General features: G+C 37.7%; 1 protein-coding gene across 7 annotated transcripts in view; it reads left to right on the top strand.

Annotated features, from left to right (window-relative positions):
* The window catches only part of GRM7 (glutamate metabotropic receptor 7), an 891,077-nt gene that overhangs the window by 597,692 nt on the left and 269,456 nt on the right, over positions 1-23,929 (top strand). For all 7 annotated transcript variants that reach the window (XR_013760830.1, XR_013760831.1, XM_079122078.1 and 4 more), the window contains exon 6: positions 16,016-16,216. Coding sequence is in view for 5 of the 7 variants with exons in the window: in XM_079122078.1 (XP_078978204.1) it covers positions 16,016-16,216 (201 nt within the window). In the remaining 2 variants the exon portion in view is untranslated. The remainder of the gene's footprint in view (positions 1-16,015; positions 16,217-23,929) is intronic.

The following is a 23,929-nucleotide window of genomic DNA, read 5'->3' as shown; positions in this document are numbered from 1 at the left end:
CACAATGGGCAGCTCCCTCTCAATTCCCACCCATACCCCCTGGGTTGCCTCTTGGTTAATTTAAGAGTCCCTCTGCCTCACCCCGGACCTCAAACAAAACAGCTCTTTGGATCCCAACATTGTTAGGGATATGTTTAATTTCTGAAAGCACTCAGGGAAATGGAAAGAGATTTCCCCACATTCAAGTTTTCTCTTTTTTTTATTTTTTAAATTTATTTTTATTGTAAACAAATGAGATACATCTTGTTTCTTTGTACATGAAGTAGAGGCATATCATTTGTGTAATTATACATTTACATAGGGTAATAGTTTTTGATTCATTCTGTTATTTTTTCCTTCCCCCCACCCCTCCCAACCCTCTTTCCCTCTATACAGTCCCTCCTTCCTCCATTCTTGCCCCCATCTCACCCCTCAATATGTGTCATCATTCAATTATCAGTGAGATCATTCGTCCTTTGGTTTTTTGAGGTTAGATTATTTCAATGATATTCTCCAATTTCATCCATTTGCCTGCAAATGCCATAATTTTATTATTCTTCATGGCTGAGTAATATCCCATTGTATATATATACCACAGTTTCTTTATCCATTCATCAATTGAGGGGCATCTAGGTTGGTTCCACAATCTGGCTATGGTGAATTGAGCAGCTATGAACATTGATGTGGCTGTATCTCTGTAGTATGCTGATTTTAAGTCCTTTGGGTATAGGCCAGTGGTGGGATAGATGGGTCAAATGGTGATTCCATTACAAGCTTTCTGAGGAATCTCCACACTGCTTTCCAGAGTGGCTGCACTAATTTGCAACCCCACCAGCAATGTATGAGTGTACCTTTTTCCCCCACATCCTCACCAACACCTGTTGTTGCTTGTATTCTTGATAATCGCCATTCTAATTGGGGTGAGATGGAATCTTTGGGTAGTTTTGATTTGCATTTCTCTTATTACTAGAGATGTTGAACATTTTTTCATATATCTGTTGATTGCTTGTAGATCATCTTCTGTGAAGTGTCTGTTCATTTCCTTAGCCCATTTGTTGACTGGCTTATTTGTATTCTTGGTGTAGAGTTTTTTGAGTTCTTTATATATTCTGGAAATTAGTGCTCTATCTGAAGTATGAGTGGCAAAGATTTTCTCCCACTCTGTAGGTTCTTTCTTCACATTGCTGATAGTTTCCTTTGCTGAGAGAAAGCTTTTTAGTTTGAATCTATCTCAGTTATTGATTCTTGCTTTTATTTCTTGTGCTATGGGAGTCCTCTTAAGGAAGTCTGATCCTACACTGACATGTTGAAGATTTGAAGCTAATTTTTCTTCTGTAAGATGTAGGGTATCTGGTCTGATTCCAAGGTCGATATCCATTTTGAGTTGAGTTTTGCGCAGGGTGAGAGATAGGGGTTTAGTTACATTCTGCTGCATATGGATTTCCAGTTTTCCAAGCACCATTTGTTGAAGAGGCTATATTTTCTCCATTGCAAATTTTTGGCACCTTTGTCTAGTATGAGAAAATTGTATTTATTTGGGTTTGTGTCCATGTCCTCTATTCTGTACCATTGATCTACCTGTCTATTTTGGTGCCAATACCATGCCGTTTTTGTTACTATTGCTTTGTAGTATAGTTGAAGTTCTGGTATTGTGATACCCCCTGTTTCATTCTTCCTGCTAAGGATTTCTTTAGCTATTCTGGGTTTCTTATTCTTCCAGATGAATTTCATGATTGCTTGCTCTATTTCTGTGAGATACATCATTGGGATTTTAATTGGAATTGCATTGAATCTGTATAGCACTTTTGGTAGTATGGCCATTTTGACAATGTTAATTCTGCCTATCCAAGAACATGGGAGATATTTCCATCTTCTAAGGTTTTCCTTAATTTCTTTCTTCAATGTTTTGTAGTTTTCATTGTAGAGATCTTTTACCTTTTTGGTTAGATTGATGCCCAAGTATTTTATTTTTTTGAGGCTATTGCAAATGGAGTTATTTTCCTCATTTCCCTTTCAACTGTTTCATCGCTTGCATATAAAAATGCTGTAGATTTATGAGCATTGATCTTATATCCTGCTACTTTACTGAATTCACTTATGAGTTGTAAAAGTGTTCTGGTGGAATTTCCCGGTTCCTCTAAATATATAATCATGTCATCAGCAAATAGGAATAGTTTGAGTTCTTCTTTTCCTATTCATTTCCCTTTAATTTCCTTGGTTTGTCTAATTGCTCTGGTTAGAGTTTCAAGGACAGTGTTGAATAGAAGTGGTGAAAGAGGGCATCCCTGTCTTGTTCCAGTTTTTAGGGGGAATGCTTTCAGTTTTTCACCATTTAGAATGATATTGGCCATGGGCTTAGCATAGATGGCTTTTACAATGTTAAGGAATGTTCCCACTATCCCCATTTTTTATAGTGTTTTGAGCACGAAGGGATGCTGTATTTTATCAAATGCTTTTTCTGCATCTATCGCAGTAATCGTGATTTTTGACTTTAAGTCTGTTGATATGGTGAATGACATTTATTGATTTTCAGATGTTGAACCAACCTTGCATCCCTGGGATGAAACCCACTTGATCATGGTTCACTATCTTTTTAATATATTTTTGTATGTAATTTGCTAAGATTTTTTGAGAGTTTTTGTGTCAATGTTCATTAAGGATATTGGTCTGAAATTTTCTTTCCTCCATGTGTCTCTGTCTGGTTTAGGTATCAGGGTGATATTGGCTTCATAGAATGAGTTTGGGAGGGCTCCCTCCTCTTCTATTTCATGGAATACTTTGAGAAGTATTGGACTGAGCTCTTCTTTAAAGGTTTTGTAGAACTCGGCTGAGAACCCATCTGGTCCCCAACTTTTCTTTGTTGATAGGCTTTTGATGACTTCTTCTATTTCTTTACTTGAAATTGATCTATTTAAGTTGTGTATGTCCTCCTGGTTCAGTTTAGGTAATATGTCTCTAGAAACCTGTTGATGTCTTCTAGATTTTCTATTTTGTTGGAATATAGATTTTCAAAATAGCTTCTAATTTGTTTTGTATTTCATTTGTGTCTGTCATGATATTTCCTGTTCATTCCAAATTTTAGTCATTTGAGTTTTCTCTCTCCTTCTCTTTGTTAGTGTGGCTAATGGTTTATCAATTTTGTTTATTTTTTCAAAGAACTAACTATTTATTTTGTCAATTTATTCTATTGTTTCTTTTGTTTCAATTTCATTGATTTCAGCTCTGATTTTAACTATTTCATGTCTTCTACTACTTTTGGTATTGCTCTGTTCATCTTTTTCTAGGGCTTTGAGCTGTAGTGTTAGGTCTTTTATTTGTTGATATTTTCTTCTTTATTGAATGCACTGCATGAAATAAATTTTCCTCTAAGTACTGCTTTCATAGTGTCCCAGAGATTTTGATATGATGTATCTTTGTTCTCGTTTGCCTCTGAGGATTTTTTTATATCCCTCTGATGTCTTCTGTTGTCCATTCATCATACAATAGCATATTATTTAATCTCCGAGTGTTGGAGTAGTTTCTGTTTTTTATTGTGTCATTTATTTCTAATTTCAATCCATTATGATCTGATAGAATACAAGGTAGTGTCTGTATCTTCTTGTATTTGCTAACATTAGCTTTGTAGTATAGAATATGTTCTATTTTAGAGAAGGATCCATGTGCTGCTGAGAAGAAAGTGTATTCACTCTTTGTTGATGGTATATTCAATATATGTCTGTTAAGTCTAAATTATTGATTGTGTTATTGACATCTGTGGTTTCTTTGTTCAGTTTTTGTTTGGAAGATTTATCCAGTGGTGAGAAAGGTGTGTTATAATCACCTAGTATTATTGTTTGTGATCTCTTTTATTTCTGGAATTGAGAAGGATTTGTTTGACATACGTGGATGAGCCACTCTGGGGGCATAGATATTTATGATTGTTATGTCTTGCTGATTTATGCTTCCCTTAAGCAGTATGAAATGTCCTTCTTTATTCCTTCTGTCTACCTTTGGCTTGAAGTCCACATTATCTGATATGAGAATGGATACTCTGGCTTTTTTGCTGAGTCCATATGGATGGTATGTTTTTCCCCATTCTTTCACATTTAGTCTGTGTGTATCTCTTTCTGTGAGATGAGTGTCTTGCAGGCAGCAAATTGTTGGTTCTCTCTTTTTAATCCAATCTCCCAGTCTATGTCTTTTGATTGATGAGTTCAGGCCATTAATATTCAGGGTTATTTTTGACATATGATTTGTATTCCTGGTCATTTGGCTCTTTTTTTTTTTTTTTTTTGGCTCTTTTTTCTTGATATGACTTGGTTTCTCCTTTATTTGGATATTCCTTTACGGTAGTTCCTCCCTTTGCTGATTTACGTGGTTGTTTTTCATCTCTTCCTCATGGAATATTTTCTGAGAATGTTCTGTAGTGCCAGCTTTCTTTTTGTAAATTCTTTTAGCTTTTGTTTATCATGGAAGGATTTTATTTCGTCATCAAATAAGAAGGTAAGTTTTGCTGGGTATAAGATTCTTGGTTGGCATCTGTTTTCTTTCAGAGCTTGAAAAATGTTGTTCCAGGCCCTTGTATCTTTTAGGGCCTGGGTTGAAATATCTGCTGATATCTGTATTGGTTTCCCCCTGAATGTAATTTGATTCTTTTCTCTCATGGCCTTTAAAATTCTGTCCTTATTTTGTATGTTGGGTATTTTCATTATAATGTGCCTTGATGTGGGTCTACTATAATTTTGTATATTTGGAGTCCTATAAGCCTCTTGTATTTGATTTTCCATTTCATTCTTCTGATGTGGGAAATTTTCTGATATTATGTCATTAAATAGATTGTTCTTTCCTTTGGTTTGTTTTTCTGTGCCTGCCTCAATCCCAATAATTCTTAGTTTGGCCTTTTCATGATATCCCATAATTCTCGTAGATTCTGTTCATGGTTTCTTACCATCTTCTCTGTTTGGTCAACTTTGTTTTCAAGGTTAAATATTTTGTCTTCAATGTCTGAGGTTCTGTCTTCCAGGTGTTCTATCCTATTGGTTATGCTTTCTATGGAGTTTTTAATTTGGTTTATTCTTTCCTTCATTTCAAGGATTTCTGTTTGTTTTTTTTTTCAGTATCTCTAACTCTTTATTGAAATGATCTCTTGCTTCCCGCATTTGCTTTTTTAACTGTTGAGTGGTGTGATCATTCAAAGCCTGCATTTGCTCTTTCATCTCATAGTTTGCTTCTCTGATCATTTTAATTATGTACATTCAGAACTCCCTTTCTGACATTTCTTCTTCCATGCTGTCATTGGATTTTATTGATGTAGCATCTAGGTTTGTTTGGGACTTTTTCTTCCCTTGCTTTCTCATATTGCTCAGGTATCTATCCCTCTAGAAGTGAAACTCTGGGATATTGCAGATTTCCTCTATTGACTAATAGTGTCCCTGAAGATTTCCAATAACTCACCCCTAGTCTTCAGTAGCCTGAAGTCTTGGAGGAACTTGATAATGCAGTGCTCCACAAGAAGCTGCCCCTCTAGCGGTGGTGGCTTTCAGGTGGGGTATATTCCCTGTCAGTGGGCAGAGTCACCTCCACTCGTTGACTGATGGTCAGCCAACGGGGGTCTAGACTGTGGACTGGGGCACATCTGATCTGGTCCTGTGTCTCTAGTTCTACTGCCCAGGTGGGAAAGCCTTGCCCAGTGGGGAAGACTCACTGGATGGGAAAGTTTTGCTGGGCAGCTCTCCTCCAAGAAGTTTCCTTCGGTCCAGAACTACCGCCTGGACTGGGCAGCCGTCCTCTGCGATGTTCCCATGGATCTGCATCTACCACTTGGGCTGTGGAGCCTGGCCCTGTGAGGGACTCTCTCGCTGAGCAGCCCTCCTCTGCTGCATTCCCTGGGGACTGGAGCTACTGCCTGGGCCAGGGATCCTCGCCCTGTGCTGAAGCTTCTGGCTGTGTGCCCCTTCACCAAGAAGCTGCTTGTGGTCCAGTCCTGCTGCCCAGGCCTGGGATCCTCACTCTGCATCTAAGCGTCTCGCTGTGCGGCCCTCCTCTGCAGTTCTCCTGGTTGACCGGGTTCACAGCTCCAGCGTGGGAGTCTCACTGGGTCACTCTATTCCAGGAAGTTCCCTGCATTCCGGGACTACTGCCCCATCCGGGGAGCCTGCCCAGTGGGAGAGATTCACCCAGTGGCTTTGAGTTGGTCCCAAGTCTCTCAATACCTCCTCTTCTTGACCATGAGTCCTGTCAAAGTTCCTCCAGTCTCCTGTAGGTGTCCCAGGAAGGGAGCCGCCCTTCCGATGATGATGGCCACGCCCTGAGGAATAATTCAAAATGCCTGCAACAGCCTCCAAAGTAGCTGGGGAGCCCCAGTGAGCGTGTGATGAGCACAGAGGCAAGAGCTGTGTCCCTCAGGAGTAGCAGGGGTCAGGCAGGCAGGCTCAGTAATGGCATCCAACCTCAATCTGGGGGTCAGGCGGGCTGGCTCGCCCACTGGCTTGCCTCTTGATGGCGACCAACCTCGGCGTGGAGGTTCTGAGCCAAGGGAGGGGAGGGGAAGGAGGGAGAGCCTGGCTTCAGACCCTCCCAGATTCTAGCATGTGTGGGTCTTAACCCCCCTATCAGGACTTTGACTCCAATTCTGGTTTCAGCCAGCTGGGAGAGGTCAGCCTTGGATCTACCCCGGCCGAGGCTGGGAATGGGTCCCGGAGGTGACTCCGCTGGTTTGCTGCCCAAGTTTTCTCTTCCTTACGATCTTTGCTTTTCCTGCAAACGTGAACTTTCTCTCTCTCTCTCTCTTTTCTTCTCCCTCCCTGTCTCTGCCTTTCTCATTCTCTCATGCTATAATTAATGGCCATTATCATTCTTTTCTTCTAGGACTCTTGTTTTGTCTTGTTTTTCCTTAAATGCTATATTTTTTGAACTTACAATTTTGATCCTACATACTTAGGATAATTTTTTTTTAATCAATTACATTTTTGTTCAAATCTAGAGTTACTTTTGAACATCTGTTACATTGCAATAGAAAGTCACCTATAAAAGGCTACGAGGCCTTTCTTTTGTGTTATGTGTATATCGTGTTGTCTATGTATGTACATGATAACAAAATAGCAAGAGCTCATAAAATTAAAATTTAAAAAATGGATCCAGATACTTTAATTCACGTGATTCAAAATGTTCTATTTAAATTGGGTAAGCAAATGAAAGTAAAATATTTTTGAAATTACTTACCTCACAAGTCTCTAGGTGGCCAAATTAATAAAATGTTGATATCTATAAAATTTCTAATATCAATTGTTTCTAGGACTCTTCTTCCACAGGAAAGAGATGGTAGATACTGTTCAATACACTTGTATGATATCTTGGTTTTTAAACTAAAATCAGTAGTTTTGACATGTATGGGGTTACTCAAATTGTTTGTTAGAGACATCTGATTAGCTCCGCCTTACCTGAGATAAGGCTCTGCCTCCCACCCTGCTGCATGTCAGAATGCTCCAAAATAAGCCAGACTTCAGCTTATTTAAAGTAATATTCAAAAGATTGTTTTTTGTTGTATAGGACAGATAAGATAATATTGACCCCAATTGCAGAAGTACTACTTCAGGAACAAACAACCTAAATTAATTTGAGATAATAAGCCATCACCTATCTCAAACAGGGAATATAATGTATAGCTCAACCAAAATTCAAGATAGCTATTACAGGAACTAAATGTTTTACTGTGTTAATTCCATTTTGTATTTTCCCAATAAACTCTATAACTGTTGCCTGATTAATGTTTTAAATAAAAGGGGGTAAATGACTGTAAAGTCATAAACATTAAAGTTAAAGCCCAGTACTCTTACTTTATGACTGGTGAGACTGGCTTGCTGGATGTTTAAGATCAAACTTAGAGATTGAGATTAAAATACAGGGAACAAGAAAACCAATATTTGGTTGTTGCCCTCTGAGTCAGCCTGAACCCAGGGAATGGGAGAACTTCTCTAAGGAGCTTTGCAACTCTGGGCCACATGATCTCCCAATCAGGGAGATTAATGAGACCACTAGAGGATGAAAAGCCCATCAGTGCCCCTGCTGCAAAGAGGAGGGTCATTGTAAAAGGGAGACATCCCTGATGCTTCCAAAAGATGTCACCTCATCACGGAGACCCTACCTAGCGAATGGCACTAGAGGAGCTAAGAAGCTGCTCTGAAGTTCTCCATGAGTGACCTCTGTGGTAACTCAGCTATCCCTTAACAACAGATAAGAACAAGGTCAGTTTGACCAGCTTGATCTTGAACACCTAGCAAAACAGTTAAAACCAAAACCTAGCCATTCCTGGGCATTTAAAAGAAGAAACAATAGTTAAATGTAACTTAACATGTACACTTATGTTAACCCCAAGAATAAGTAAGACTGGAGGCTACTAAAGAGATTCTTAGGCAGGAGTGCCTGATAACCATCAAGAGAAAATGTCGGAATCAGAAATTTTGGGTCATTTTAAGGTCTACCTAAACAGGACCATCCCTGCTAAAGAAAAGTGTCATTAGACATGGAGCCAGCGTTCATGTGAATAGCCATGTAATGCTCAGTGAAAAGTCTTTCTTACTCATAGAATGGTCCTCTCAGGTAACAACCTATTGGGGGTACATGCTTACTTGTATGTCTATCTTAAATAATATGTGCTTGAGATTTTATTGGACAATAAACTTTAATCAAAATAATGTCATGGTTAAAGACCAGATGCTGATTTCTTTAATAATTTATTAACTCTTATGTTGCTAAAATTCTTTTATTTTAATGTGGTTTGGTTTTTCCACCAACCTTTGGTAATTGTTGTGAGTCCTAACTTTTTTACTCAAGGAAAGGCCAAGGAATGCTGCAACAGTGGTCACCATAACCTTCCATTTCCTCCTGTAGGAACTCCAGTGAAACTTCCAGTGAGGATAAGAAAACTTAAATAAGAATCATGGCTTGCATGAACTTGAATATTATTTATGATTCAAAACTAAAGGTGAAAAGGAAAAGATTTAATAGGGAAAACCTCAAGCTCATCACTTTCCCCTGTTTAGCTGGGGAGGAAATCATGTGGTTCACTGTCTATAGTGTGCGGTAGAGTAACAGAAGGAAATCAGTGAGAAAATGAGAGTGTCTGCTCCAGAGGGTGTCGTGAGAGCTAAACGTCAAACTGTGAAAAGTGCTTCCGATGGGACGTGGCCCATAAAAAGTCTACAAATAAACACATGGTACCCATGATGCTGAGACCCACTGGGACCCCATCATCCTCTTCTCAACTCGCTTATCCCATTCAGTTCTCACTCATCCTCACCTTAGAGGCACAATTCTATTCCTGACTTGATGCAGACCTTCTGATTTTCCTTCTGTTGATAATATTTTTTGCAAAGTCATGGATTTTTTTTTACTCTAAATGGGGTCACTATAGAAGATGCCACTAAAGTAAACATTTGTAAGCACCAAATCTTATTTTTCCATTAGTCTTCATTTTCTAAAGGGAAATGCATACTTGCAAGGGGATAAAATACCGAGTCAACAATTATTTATTTTTCTAAGTTATAGACAGGATAGCAGTAGTATCTTAATAAGCCATGCTGGGTAACTATTTCCATGTTGTATTTTCAAAATTTTGCAACTTCTCCAAACACTTCAGGATCTTCCCACCCTGCCGTCCCTGTATCCTCCATATTCAAAATCTAGCAGTTTCCTGGTAACCAAAGTATACCCTCTCTTTTAAAAAATCCTATAACATTTTTTCCTCTTTATTAGGGTATTTATTATTTTTCATATATCCAAACATCAGTTAATTATATACCTCACTACTCAGGACTTCCACCTCAAGAAGTAATTGAGTGTTGATGCATAATAGAATTAATTTGCTTAATGCAAGGTTTATGAGCGGTACCAGGTGCCTCTCAGTATAACAGGCAGCTTGGTCTCTTAAAAAGGGTCCTCAGCACCAAATGGGCATTGTTTCAGAGAGGGTGTCCCAGTACAAATTACTTGAATTGATATTTGAAATCTGAATAAAAATTGCAATTTTTTCACTCCCTTAGAAGCATGGGGGACGCAGTGGCCAGTTGGTTCGATGTCCTGGATCTTCCTGGTAACTGTATCTCAGTGCCGTAGCAGACATTTTTATTGGTTTCCAGGCCCACCCAGCATCCTGTCCTGTCTCTCCTCTCTCTCTTAGATTTCCCTTCAAACAGCATTATTTATATTAATAATTTCATGTCTCTCCCCTAACAATTTGCAGATGCTTCTTTACTGAGGCACATATTCTGAGAAGCGGTTTGTTTGAATGGGCAAGTTAAGCAGGTACTCCAAAGAAATGTCCTCGCTAGCAGTACAAACATTAGAATTTCTGATAGCAAAAGCCTTTATGGATTATTCTTGTGTAGGGCAATCCACAATTTATTCAAGAGAGGGTTAAAAGAGTGTGCAGTTTGAAGATAAATACTGGACTCCAGGTAAAAGTAACAATGGGAGCAGAGAATCAGGAGACTTGGAAAGCTGAGCCTCTTTGCATGCTGTGGGAGTGGAAGATAATGCCCCAGAGTTCTTACTTCCTCCAAATCCCGAGACTCTCTCCTGGGAAACATGACAAAAAGGATGAAGTGCCTTTACCAAGAAAGTAAAAGGGTAAAGAAACAAAACAGCATCTCATTTAATCAGAAAGGTTGAAAGAAGGAGCCATTAATGGAGAATTAACTAGAAATGCTTTTTAAAAAATTCTGTTTCCAGCTGTGCTGCTGAAAATATTTAGTGCCGCATTCCAATGTGTGTGTATTGTGTGCTTAATGGTAGTCCTTTAAAATGTTGTAAAGTGGTGCATAAATAGTGTTTAAGCCAGCCTGGAAGTTATTGAGTATCAAACTTTAGTAAGTGGCAAAACCACTTAATATATTCCATTATAAAAACAAATGTAGGAGCTGGCTGCGGTGTCCGTGGTGCAATCCCAGTAGCTCAGGAGGCTGAGGGAGGAGGATCACAAGTTCAAGGCCAGTCTCAATAACTTCTTGAAATAAAAAATTAAAAAGGACTGGGGATGTGGCTCGGTGGTTGAGTGCCCCTGGAATAAATCTCCAGTACCAAAAATAACCAAAAAACGTAGGGTGATTTTTTTGTTTCTTAGGCTTTTAACACTCAGCTCAGGTGTATTTTCTTGTCCCTGCCACATATTCATTGTGGGTATATACTGTGTATTTTCTTCAGGCCTATTCAATAAATAAAGTAATTACGGAGTGTATGGGGAAAGAGTTTTTTGATGTCATCAACTAATCTCATGGTAAGAGCAAATAACGTTCTTAGAAGTTTCCCTGGAGCTCTTTTCTTATTTCTCATGATTAGAACTGTGTTCCTTGACTTTTCTTATACCAGGCCCTCCAGAGGTAATGGCATGGACGATGTCAAGTCAGGATGAGTCTCAGGAGAGATCCACCAACTGCTCCCCTTCTATGGGTGGCCACCAATATTTGAACAGAATAAGGTTTCAGTTAGGAGAAGAGGTGCAGGGGACGGTAGAAACTAGCCAGAAACTAGCCAGAAACTGTGGGGTTGGTAAAGAATTGTGTCTGCTCTATTAGCAAAAGTAAAGTTTTAAGTGTTTTTTTTATTCTTTGCATGAACTTGCCGCTTCTGATTTTCTTGACATAAGGATACATTTGTCCAGTTCTGTTAGCTTGACACATTTAACCCTCGAGTCTTCTCAGATTCTTGAATACATTAATATGCCTGGTGATCCTCCAAGACAGGGATAGAACCTGCAGTATTTCTCAAATAATAAAATATTTTGTTATTGTAAATAGTTCAGTTATTTTCAAACAACTGACCTTCTGGGACAAATGTCTTTATGAATACAGTTTAGAAACTGTATTTTATTACAGTAGTATATATATGGCCATAATGCCTCCAATAGTACACTTTGTAAGTACTATAAAAATGAGAGAAATTTATAAAGTATCAAGTTACAAAGTCAATATTTAAAACGGTTAGCCTGGGGCTGAGGTTGGGGCTTAGTGGTAAAGCACTTGCCTAGAATATGTGAGGCACTGGGTTCACTTCTCAGCACCACATATAAATAAATGAATAAAATAAAGTCCATCAACATCTAAAAAAGTTAAATTAAATAAAATGGTTAACCTTATAAGTTCAATGGTAATGTTAGAAAAATAAATACCACAGTATAGCAAAATGATATTGTTAGAATTTGGTTAGAGGGCTCACTGTGAATTTCTTTCAACCTTGCTTTATGATTTTTATATTTTTGTAATAGAAGTTTGAAATATAACCAAATAGTCATATAATAAATATAACGAAACAAAGCATAACGTTCATGTACACAAAACCAGTGAGAAGATAAGCGGAAAAGTAAACTATATATATGGGGAGGGGAGGTAGAAAGAAAGGTGTCAAAAACAAGATATAGTAGTCCAAGGCTATACCTTGGACATAAATGTGTATGTATACATATGTGCATATGCCTATTTATAGATATGTGACTATGTTTGTTTACATTTCTATTTATATATATAAACACATATATATATATATAATATACAAGTAAATGAAATACTGACTGAACTTTTCAAGCAACATTTTATAATCTATGTGAGAAACATTTTAAAACACTATTGGGGAAGCCAAGTAAATGTGGATAAATTAAAAGACATGCAGGAAGACTTAGATTCATTAAGATGTCTATTTCTAGGTAGATTTATTAGTAAACGTGAGACAAATTCAGTAAACATATCATCAAGTTTTTTGTTTGATTTATTTTTTTTTTTGGAAGCTAAATAACTGTTAGTAAAGGCTATTTCCAAAAAAATAAGCAAAAACATCTAGGAAGATTGGAAAAAAAAAAAAAAAAAACAAACCAAAAACAACAAAACAAACAACAACAAAAATCAAATAAAATATTCAAAAAATTATTTTTGGATAATTGGATGGAAGAATACATTCCAAGTGAATCCAATGTTGATCTGTATATTAGAGAGTTACTAGGAGAAAATATAAAATATAAATGGAACCTGGAGTGGTACATTTTTGTTCTGGACATGATTGAGAATCCAGATGTAATGAGGGAAAAATCAATAAATTTTATTAGAAAATTTTTAATCAAACAAAATTGTATTTGAAAAAGAATAAAGAAACAACCAAGGAAAACATTTGTAACTGAATCTCTAAGAATTAAGTTAATACACTTTTTAAAAATAGAAAATTTTAAAAGTTAAAATTACCTCAATAATAAACAATTTGCACAAAAAGAAACCATTTGCATCTTTCTGTGTGCAAAGATGTTACAACTCCCACATAAGAAAAAAACGCAAATAAAAATGCACTCACTGTGGTGGCTTTTCTTACATATGTGATAGATGCAAATTCTAGATTTACATTATACTTGGTCTGAAATGAGCATCTCATCTATCGTAAAAAAGCAAAATGGCAAAACCCCTTCAGAGGAGTTGACTGATACATGGCAAAATTCAGGTGAAATTTACCTCTTAACAAAGTAATCTCTCTTTCCAGCATCTATCCCCAAACACACAAAAATTTAAAAAAATAAAATAAAAAACAAAGTATATATACAAGGCTGTATATTACACTGTGTTGTTTAGATTACTTATTAGATATGGTTGTTCTAAGAACATCATTTGCATAGTATGAGAATAAAGTAACTGAGTAATCATGACACTGTCTCTAAGAACCAGCATTTTCCTTTTAAGAGAAAGTGGTCAAAAAATACCAAGATTAAATAAAATCCCAGCAGTCTTGAATTTTATTTGAAAGTAGCAATATGAATGTACAATAAAGCCCTAGTTTCTGTGACATGCAGGCAGCATCAGGTTGGTATGTAAATGAGCTTCACAGGGAACAAAAAGTGTCTGAGAGATTAATGTGTACTCTCAATAAGAGAAATACAAATTTCTTATTTGTATTTTTCTTGAATTTCTCTTATGCATATTATGCTTCACATTTTAATAAATGCTCTGAAAATAATCTTTCAGCAAAGAAGCCAACACATTTTAAAAAATTTTAGTTGTAGGTGGACACAATACCTTTTATTTATGATTTTTATTTATTTATTGGTTTTATGTTATGCTGAGAATCAAACCCAGTGCTTTGCACATGCTAGACAAGTGCTCTACCACTGAACCACAACCCCAGCCCTACACATGGTTTTAACTCAGTGGGTATCAAGAGTCCCCTGTATCTGGGAGCACTGGCACATGCCTGTGATTCCAGCTAGTAGGGAGGCTGAGGCAGGAGGATCTCAAGTTCCAGGCCTGCCTGAGCAACTTAGTGAGACCTTGTTTCAAAATTAAAAAAAAAAAAAAAAAATCCTGCCTGTGTTTTTCAGGGAAAGGGTTTGGGGTATGGAATTCCTACTGCTCTTTACTACACAAATGTGCCATAGAAGATGATTTTGGAAAGTATCATTGAGAGTGAAACTCAATCTGTGGCTATTCATTTTTCACAGAGGACAAGAGATCTAAAGAGAATAAATAGTATTTATTATGTACTTCATGCATAATTTAATACAAGTTGTGTAGGACTGGTGATGGAAGAGAAAATGAAAGAAGAAAATGTCTACGACCATTAAAACACATCTATCTTTAACGTTCGGCCAGAAGTTTGAAATGTTCTATGGAAATCTTTAATTAGAATTGAAGGGCAATGTGTAGGAGACCTTTAGGTTGTGTTTTGGAGAAAGAATAGTGGGTAAAAAGAAAGAGGTAGGGTATCTAGCAAACCAAAGAGCAAAACCATACTAACAGAAAGATTAGTCATCTGTATTTAGAAGGGGAAAAATATGTAGGAAATGGTGGGGCAGGTGAAATGAACATGGGTTTTGAGTTCTGGGGAGCCTAAGTCTTTGTGATTGTTCTACCTGTAAATGATCATGGGAAGGTAATTTGGCCTCTGGAAGCCTCAGCTTTGCCTTGAATAGAATAAGAACAAATAACATGAAACTCACGAAGTGTGGATGAGATAATAATTTTAAAAATGCATTGTTTCCAAAACAGCATGGGGACTTAATCAGTGTCAGTCTGTTATTAGGCAGCTAAGGGCAAAGGAGAGAATACTCTTTGTTGTCAGGGTAACAGATTTGGTTTTTATTTTGTAGTTAGTGGAGAGCCAAGAAGGATTCTGAGCATGGAATTGTGGTGGTCAGCTCTGTAGTTTGCAAAGGTGAATAAGGAGAAATGAATAATTGCAGGTAGATAGTAAGCACTGTACCCAAACTAATAATAGTAAGGCATCAGTAGAGTGCCCAGAACTGTTCAGTGTTTCAGAGGTAGAATTCAGAGGACCGGCCATTCATTAGACCAATATATGTGAAAGTGAGGAGTGAGAGAATAAAAAATGGTCACCAGGGTTTCTAGCCTGAGCACCTCAGTCTCCCATAATACCAACAGTTCAGATAGGCAGCATGGTAGGGGGAGTAGGTATATAAAAGTTAATGAGTTCAGGTGTGAAATTTAGAATGTTTTCTATCATTTTCCTGATGGCCTGTCCAGAGCAAATATACTTTAAAGATTTGAATTCAAATTTGGGAACTCCGTTTCTACTCCCCAGACCCTTGATATGGGACCATTATATATTGGATAGTGTATTGATTTATTGCAAAAGCTGCCATTGTGACCCTTTGAAGTACTGCTTCTAAAGTTTATCTAATAAGCTGGGCAAAGGGGGGCACACCTGAAATCCTGGTGACTCAGGAGGCTGAAGCAGGAGGATTGTAAATTTGAGGACATCCTCAGCAACTTAGTGAGACCTTGTCTCAAAAAATAAAAAGTGCTGAGGATGTGGCTCAGTGATAAAGCATTCCTAGGTTCAATCCCCAGCACCACAAAAATAAAGTTTATTTGATAAATCAGGGTGTTCCAAAGCAAATTACCACAAACTCTTAAAATCACCTGAGATGCAAGCCAGATGTGAATGTGTGGCTTGCATTACTGCATTCCTTAAAACTTTCATTTCTTAATGCTCATTTGAAAGTCAATGCAAATTTAGACCTTCTACTCAACACCAATCTTGGTGCATGTGTGTTTCTTGTTTTAATGTGCAGGACAGGAGAGAATTGGAAAAGATTCCAACTATGAGCAGGAAGGTAAAGTTCAGTTCGTGATCGATGCTGTGTATGCCATGGCGCATGCTCTTCACCACATGAACAAGGATCTCTGTGCTGATTACCGGGGTGTCTGCCCAGAGATGGAGCAAGCTGGTGGCAAGAAGTTGTTGAAGTATATCCGCAATGTTAACTTCAATGGTGAGTCCCTACCCTCTGAGCTTTCTGGAACCCAAAAATGGTTGGCATGTTTCATAAATTAAATAGCTGCATCATTATTTACTCTTGAGCTTGTGTCAAAACCTGGTGGATTATATAATTTCAAATGATTGAGTCGGTGCATGAATGAGTGATGGAATGAAAGTGAATGAATGAATTGATATTTGGGGGTTGTAGTTCATTCTTACGTTGAAGTAGAGAAATTTTTGCACAGGATCGAATTCTTCCTTGAGAAATGTAGGTGGGTAAGAGAGGAGAGAAGAGGAAGGAAAAGGAACAATATGGAGACTTAAACTCCAAGCATCACATCCACAGTCCAGTCAGAAAAAAGAGGAGTGGGTGGAAGTTACACACCCTTCACATGAACACAATTGGTACCCAAGGTAATAGAAGTAGTAATTGTAATTTGCCACACTAATCACATCTCACAATACAAACTTATTTTTCAAAGTGCAGAATGCAGAAGACTGTAGTGTGTGTGTGTGTGGCGGGGGGAGATTACCATTTCTTTCATGGTACCTTTGTATTGTCTTGATTCTTAAAACATTTTAATGTTTCATGTCCCCCAACTAAACAAATAAGTCAAATAAACCTGAATGTAGAACACAAGATTCAACATATTTGTAACAAATATTCCTAACTATATCATAAGTTAATAATATAACCACATTAAAGGGAAAAAAGAAGAAAAAAATGCAAAGAAATTTTGAGAAATAGAATTAATTATATAATGTATGACTAGAGAAAAAAATAACATGGATATTATATAGTCGCTAGTAAATATGTGGGATTTTTCTCAATTTTGAAGCTAATTTATGTGTATTATGGGACTAAGAAAATAATTAAGAAAATATTGTGGATAAGAGCCAGGTTTCTCTTTGGTGAAGATAGAGATTACCAATAAATGAAAGGTAGAGTGAACTGTGTTGTGTCAGATTAGATTTGCAGATATCTTCATTTCTTCATATACATGCAAATGAGTAGTTATAGGAACAGATATGCAGATATGCATATGAATGTGTCTAGTTCCCTGTACCACCTAGGTATGTCCACTGAGAGGTCCTAGGAATAGTGGTACCCCAGGAAAAAATAGTGTGTGGCTCTTGGATCTTATTTAGAATTACCATTCTTCAGGAAAAAGAACTAGAGTTCCTTAGAGAAGGGAATCCAGGGCCAGTGCAGAGAAATTACAGGATGCACTTGAAATATTTTGTGCTAGAAAATAAGAAAGAATTCTAGTAGTAGAAGGGTTGCAAAAACTGCCTTCCACAAAGGAAGAGAGCACTCAGAAGTTAATGGGGTTGTATGAAAGGACTTAGAGACAACTTGGAAGAGATCCCACTGGCCAATTCTGGGACCACAGTGGATTATAATTCATAAAGGAAAATAAATATTCCATACTAGTATGAATAAATAATTGGACTGAATAAACAAATGCGAGAAAACGAGGGGCATGATAGAATGACAGAGAGATGGAAATGAAAAATCACCATTTGCAAAGACCTCAGTTGTTTCTGGCAAGAATCATTGATGGGTGCTTAAGTTATTGGGTTAAAGTATAATGAGAATCAAGGTGTTTTCATAGTCTCAAAAGTATGTTCAATCAAGAAACATATTAATTTACAAGGTGAAAATAGTAACATTGAAATGGAGGAAACTTGAGACAGCTCCTTGAACAAATGATCAAGGTGAAGGAAACCAGTAATGACTTATTGTCATTTGTGTCTTGATACTGTGTATAGGCACTGTTACAGCATTACGTCTGAGGTCTTATTGCAAAAAATAAATTGCATGCATAAATAATAATATGGGAAATGTAGCATAATATATAAGGAAACATTAGGCAAATCCAAATTTTTAATTTTTTAAAAAATATTTTTAGATGGACAGAATGCCTTTATTTTATTTGTTTATTTTTATGCCATGCTAAGAATGGAACCCAATGCCTCACACATGCTAGGCAAGTGCTCTTTCACTTAGCTACAGCTCCAGCCCAGGCAAATCCACACTTAAGGTTATTTAAGAAAATCATTGACTAGTACTCTTCAAAAGTATCCAGTTTAAGCCAGGTGCTGTGGCATATGTCTATACTTGCAGCTATTAGGGAGGTTCAGGCAGGAGCATTGCTGAAGTCCAGGAGTTGGAGGTCACAGCAAAACTATGTCTTGAAAAGAAAATGTGTCCAGGTCATGAGAAAAAAGCATTGCTATTAAAGGTGATGTTGGAATATTGGTTGATCTTATACCAGAAAAGGACATTCATGGGACAGTGAAGGAATTATAAAATTTGTTTCATAGTTTTAATACATCAGCATCAATTTCCTGGTTTAGTTAGTTATATTATGGTTAACACAAGACAGTAGCAACTCTTTTTGCTTCTCTAACTGGAATTAAAAATCCATTTAGACCCACAATATTGTGTCCATCTTTCAGGAGTTACCTAATATCCAGATGAAGAGATCCAATTTGGGGAGGAAGTTTCCTAGTTAAGTTGGAGACATAAATAACCATATATAAATCCAGAATATACTTCAACTACAAGTCATCTTCTTTTCATATTTTTTTCTGATCTTACAGAATCTCTTACTATATACAACCAATTTTCCCAGAACAAAACAATTGTGAATTTTATTACCTATAAAGCAGTAAATAAAATAAGCTGAGATCAGTTCTGATCTTTGTATTCTGGTCCATGTAAATGAGTGACCATTCTTACACTAGTGATAAAAATGTTTTTTTTTTTTTATCAAGTTTTCTTAATTATATGCTCCCCTGATTTTTCTTCCAATTATTATGGACTATAGACTCATTTTGTTCAGACTGTCTTATCTGCTGGTGAACTAGTGTTACTGATTTTTAGAACAGGGGATGGAGACATCGATACTTATCTATATCTATCACAGTGATTACCGTGTGCTAGAAACTCTGCTAAGAACTTTGAATATTTTGGCTCATTTACTCCTCAAAACTACATGATGTTTTGATTCTATTTTTTTTTTTTTTCTTTTTCATGGATACTCTGATTCACAGAGATGTTAAGAATCATGATGGACAGAGTTTGTACACCTGGGTAGAACCTAGGAACACAGAGCACCTGAATCCACAATATGCCCCCTTGACTACTATTTTCAGATCTGAGAGTCTTGTTCCATTATTCCTGCTGGTCCATTTTAGATCTCAGGTTATTGGGGATTTCACTGCAAAGGTCAATTTCCCCCTTTGAGCCACCAGTGTAAACATGCTCTGTGGACCACATAGTATCTGAGGAACATTTTTTTTTTTTTTTTGATCCAGACAGTCAGGAGACCTTTTATAGCTTCTGGAACATTGCAACATTGATTGATGGCAGAGCTCAAAAGTGTTTGTAAAGCAAAGAAGCTGTACACAACTTAATCAATGGAGCCCACGTTGCTTTAAGAGTGGAAAGAAACTTGACATGTTTTATTTGTTCAATTTCTTGATTTGTAGGGAAAGAAATCAAATACTGGGACATGAGAAAATGTTTTTTCTGAGACTTCACAGTGAGCAAATGATAGAGACCTAGGGCTCACATCTCTTTCCAGGTCATTATAGAGAATTTAGTCTTCCTTTCATATGTGTAGGATTTTGATTGTTCTTCATCCCCTGTTACTTTGTTGTGCTCCTGATACTTTAGTAAGAAATTCCATTCACCCCTTAGGAATTTTGTTTCAGATCAGTAGAGTACAATTTAATACCTCTGACCTTCAATTTAGGAAATGATCATAGAGTATCCATAAAATATTACTACAACTTCACCCAATACTTTGCCTTCTCTCATGAATGGAGGGGTAAAATGACTCTTCATTCCAAGCCATCTTTTCCTGCATCCCAAATGAATGCAAAATCCTGAGTCAAAATCCATTTTAGTTATTGGTATATTGACCCATTCAACCAGATAGCAGTACTTGGAAATGTAATGAATTTGGTGTCTGGATATAATATCTTACTATAATAATGTGTTTAAAATATGTCTTGATCTATGTTTACTCATTTCAGGAGAAACTGAGGCAGGAGATATTTTGTGAAGATGTCATATCTCACATGCTCTTCTTGGAGCATGATGTTAGCTTTCCTTCATCAAGAGTTGAGGTCTGTGTTCCTTCTCTTTGAATCTGAGTGAAGCTGTGACTAATTTGGAAGTGACATTATGTGACTTCTCATGCACAAAAAGTAATAGGACTCTCCATGTTCTCTTGGAATATTTGTACTATAAACACAACTATTATGCTAAAAAAAAATGTCACCCTCACAGGCCACATGTGGCTTCTCTGGCCACAGCCCCAGCTGAGATCCCACCTTACAGCCCATGTCAGTTTTCCCACATGTGAGCTTCTTCCATTGATGTACATGGTCTAGAGATGCGCTGTCTCTGTTGGGTCCTGCCTACTTGCCAAATCCATGTTTTCATTGCCTTAAGCACTGAGATTTCAGGTGATTTGCTGAGCAGAAAAAGGTAACGGGAACCCATATCAGCGCAGCATTTCTGGACTCTGCCCAGGGTGGTAAAATGAGAACAGAAAACCTATCAGGCAGTTCACTTGAGGCAGGGGACCTTTCGTCATTGGGGCAGTCTGACTCCCCAGTCCTTCTTTATTCAGGAAGAAAGCGACTTTGTTCACATCCTCTCACCTGTAGAGTTCAGGCATGGGTTCACTCTCCTCTCTGCCACCCCATACCCCATCTTCTCAAGTAGCCCTATTTCTTTTGCCCAAGGATACCCGTATTCTGGTCACAACACCTTGTAGAAATCTCTGCAGGTGATCACCTCCTCTTTGATTTCTTCTCTCAGGACTTCTTTGATTTTCTTTTTAAATATAGAGTTAAAAGAACTATAGCAAAAAAAAAATTAGAAATAATAACCCAGTTGCAATATAGAATCCATCCAGAAGGTCAAGACTACACAATATGCTATTACAAGTCATCACTTAGATAAAGTATCCAGCTCTTCTGCTTGGATTTTTTTAAACACAAACTTTAATGAGAATGGAAAGGGCAGGACAAGACTCATTTCTCCTAATAAGATTGTGAGGAAGAAGATTTAGGCAACCTGTCCCATTCCAATGAATATTTAGCCCATGTTCTTGAGTCTCTTTGGAACCCTAGGCTCCTATACAGTGAAAGTTTCACTTATATTATTGAATGAATAGAAGCTGTAGAATTTCTAGTAATGTAGAATAAAGCCTAATATCCAATGTAAAAAAAAAATGAATATCTGCATGTTATTACTGCAAAATGACAGGATTCTTGTTTCTTGCTGATAATGTGAAATCCAGATTTCATTTCTTCTACTTGTAGACTTAGAAGACTTGCTGAAAGCAGGAAGACAATATTGAAACCTTTCTTTTTGTTGTTATTGATGTAGCTTTTGTTTTCTCCCTACTCTGGGTAGGTTTGTGTTGATTCGTACATGGAGCTTACAAGATCTCTGTTATGATAAAGTGGTTGCTTTTGTACTCTGCAGGGATAGTGTCTCAGTAATACAGAGGAGAAAGAAATTAAAAGAGTGCCTTTGGCTGCATAGAGATTAAACCAGTGACACTAATTGGTGGGACCAAATCAGTGTTGTTCACAGGAGATTAGTTCCCACTCCCAAACTGGGCTCTAGCCTGTTACCTGGGGGGATAAAAGTTTATAGCAGTGGAGATATTTAAATTAAATACCAGTTAACAGGGGCAACATTGGTACCCTGGAAAAGACTGACGTGTGGCAAACTTAAGGTATGTGTTCTGTCCGGTTTTGAAATATCAGCAAATCAACAATAACAAGAAATGGTATTTAAAAATTGTTATCTGTTAAGCATTTACTGTGTAAAAGGCACAGACCCAAGTCCATCATCAACATGATTACATTTAATTCTCCCTCTATGAGAAACATAAGTGCCTGGAAAGTGAGACTTTAACAGAGGCCAAACTTCAATTAAGTGGTAAACTTGGAATTTGAACCCATTCGAGAAGATTCCAAAACCAGTTATCAAGCGATATTCTAGTGTAATTAGCTGGATGTCAAGGACAAGTGACTTCCCTTTTGTAGACTCGGTATGCTTCCTCGCCTATAAAATTAGAAAGTTGGGTGCTCTGTCTCCCAACTTTCATTGGCTACTCCTACCACAAGAAACTCATGGTAAACTTGATGGCGTAAACAATGCACATCCTTTATCTTACAGTTCTGCTATCTGCAAGTTCAGTACAGATTCCCCTTAACTTGAAGTTGAGGTGAAGACAGGGCTGGTTCCTTCAGGAGACTCTTGGGGAAAGTCTGTCCTCTAGCCTTTTGTGGCTCCTGGAGGCCACTCAGCTCGTGACCCAAGTCTCATATCCCTCCAGCCTCCTGTTTCCATCATCATATCTTCTTCCACCTTTGACTCCTCCTACTGTTGTGATTGCACTGGGCCTTTCCAGATTATCCAGAACAATCTCCTATATCACGGTCCTTAATTAATCTTTTCAGAAAAGACCCTGTTGCTACAGAAAGTAGCATTTTCAGGTCTGTGAATTAGGACATGAACATATTGGGACCATTATTCAGCCTACTACAAGCTGATTTTTAAAAGCTTTTCTTTAATATCCAGTGTTGTCATAAAATCCTGCAACCAGTAATTGTAGGATGGTATGCATCTGCTTAGCTGTTCCTCTGTGCTGCCTGTACTGCTGAGCCCCTACTTCCTGGAGGGTCACTGTCAGTATGAGTTTCCAACTTGGTGTGGTTGGCCTCTTATAACCGCATGTATTGCCCTCTCTGGCTCTCATTTTAACTTCGTCCTTGTGTTGAGCGATCATTTGTATGGGACCATTTCTGACATTATGCTTGTTTCTTCAAGTACTATCTTTCTCTTTTTCTTTTTTATGACTATTTTAAACATACTCCCTCCTGTCTGTTAACATACTGTGATAGCTTTCTTATAGGAATGCAGCCTCTACATCATCTTGTTACCCTGTCCAGTCTTCTCATCCTTGACTTATGTGTTTTGAAGCAGTCTTCACCCAGTACCTATTTTCATGTTCTAGAGAGAAAATGCCTTGTTGTGGTTTAGATATGTGGTATCCCCTAAAAACTCATGTGTGAGTGACAATGCTAGAAGGTTCAAAGGTAAAATGATTGGTAAATAATTATGAGAGCCTTCACCTAATCAGTGCATTAATTCACTTATAGGGATTAGGTGGGCAGTAACTGTAGGCAGGTAGGGTGTGACTGGAGGAGGTGCGTCACTGGGGGCATGCTTTTAGGTTTTATATTTTGCCCCAGTGAATGGAGCTCTCTCTCTCCTGGTTACTATGTCCTAGGCAGCTTTCTTCCTCCACACTCTGGCCTTGTCGTTCTGCTCACCTTGGGCCCAAAGCAGTGAATTCAGTCACTTATGGACCAAGACCTCTGAAACCATGAGCACCAAATAAACTTCCTCCTCTCAGATTGTTCTTATTAGGTCTTTTGAATACAGTGAATAAAGCTGACTAAACAGGCTTCTGCCCTGTACTGCTTGAACGTCTTTCTCTGGTTCATGCCTGATGAGCCCACTAATGTAATCCACATGTCCCCAGGTTCGTGCACTCTGAACATTAAGGATCCCATTGGGTCACAGGAAATCCACGTAGGTTAACAGCATAGGCTTTGACCCTCAGGCTCCTCCCAATCTCTCTTCCTCCCCACCGGCTGGGTAAGCACTTACTCTAGACTGTTC

The sequence above is a fragment of the Sciurus vulgaris genome, assembly GCF_902686455.1.
Source record: "Sciurus vulgaris genome assembly, chromosome: 19".
NCBI lineage: Eukaryota > Metazoa > Chordata > Mammalia > Rodentia > Sciuridae > Sciurus > Sciurus vulgaris.
This window is presented reverse-complemented; position numbering and strand designations above follow the sequence as displayed.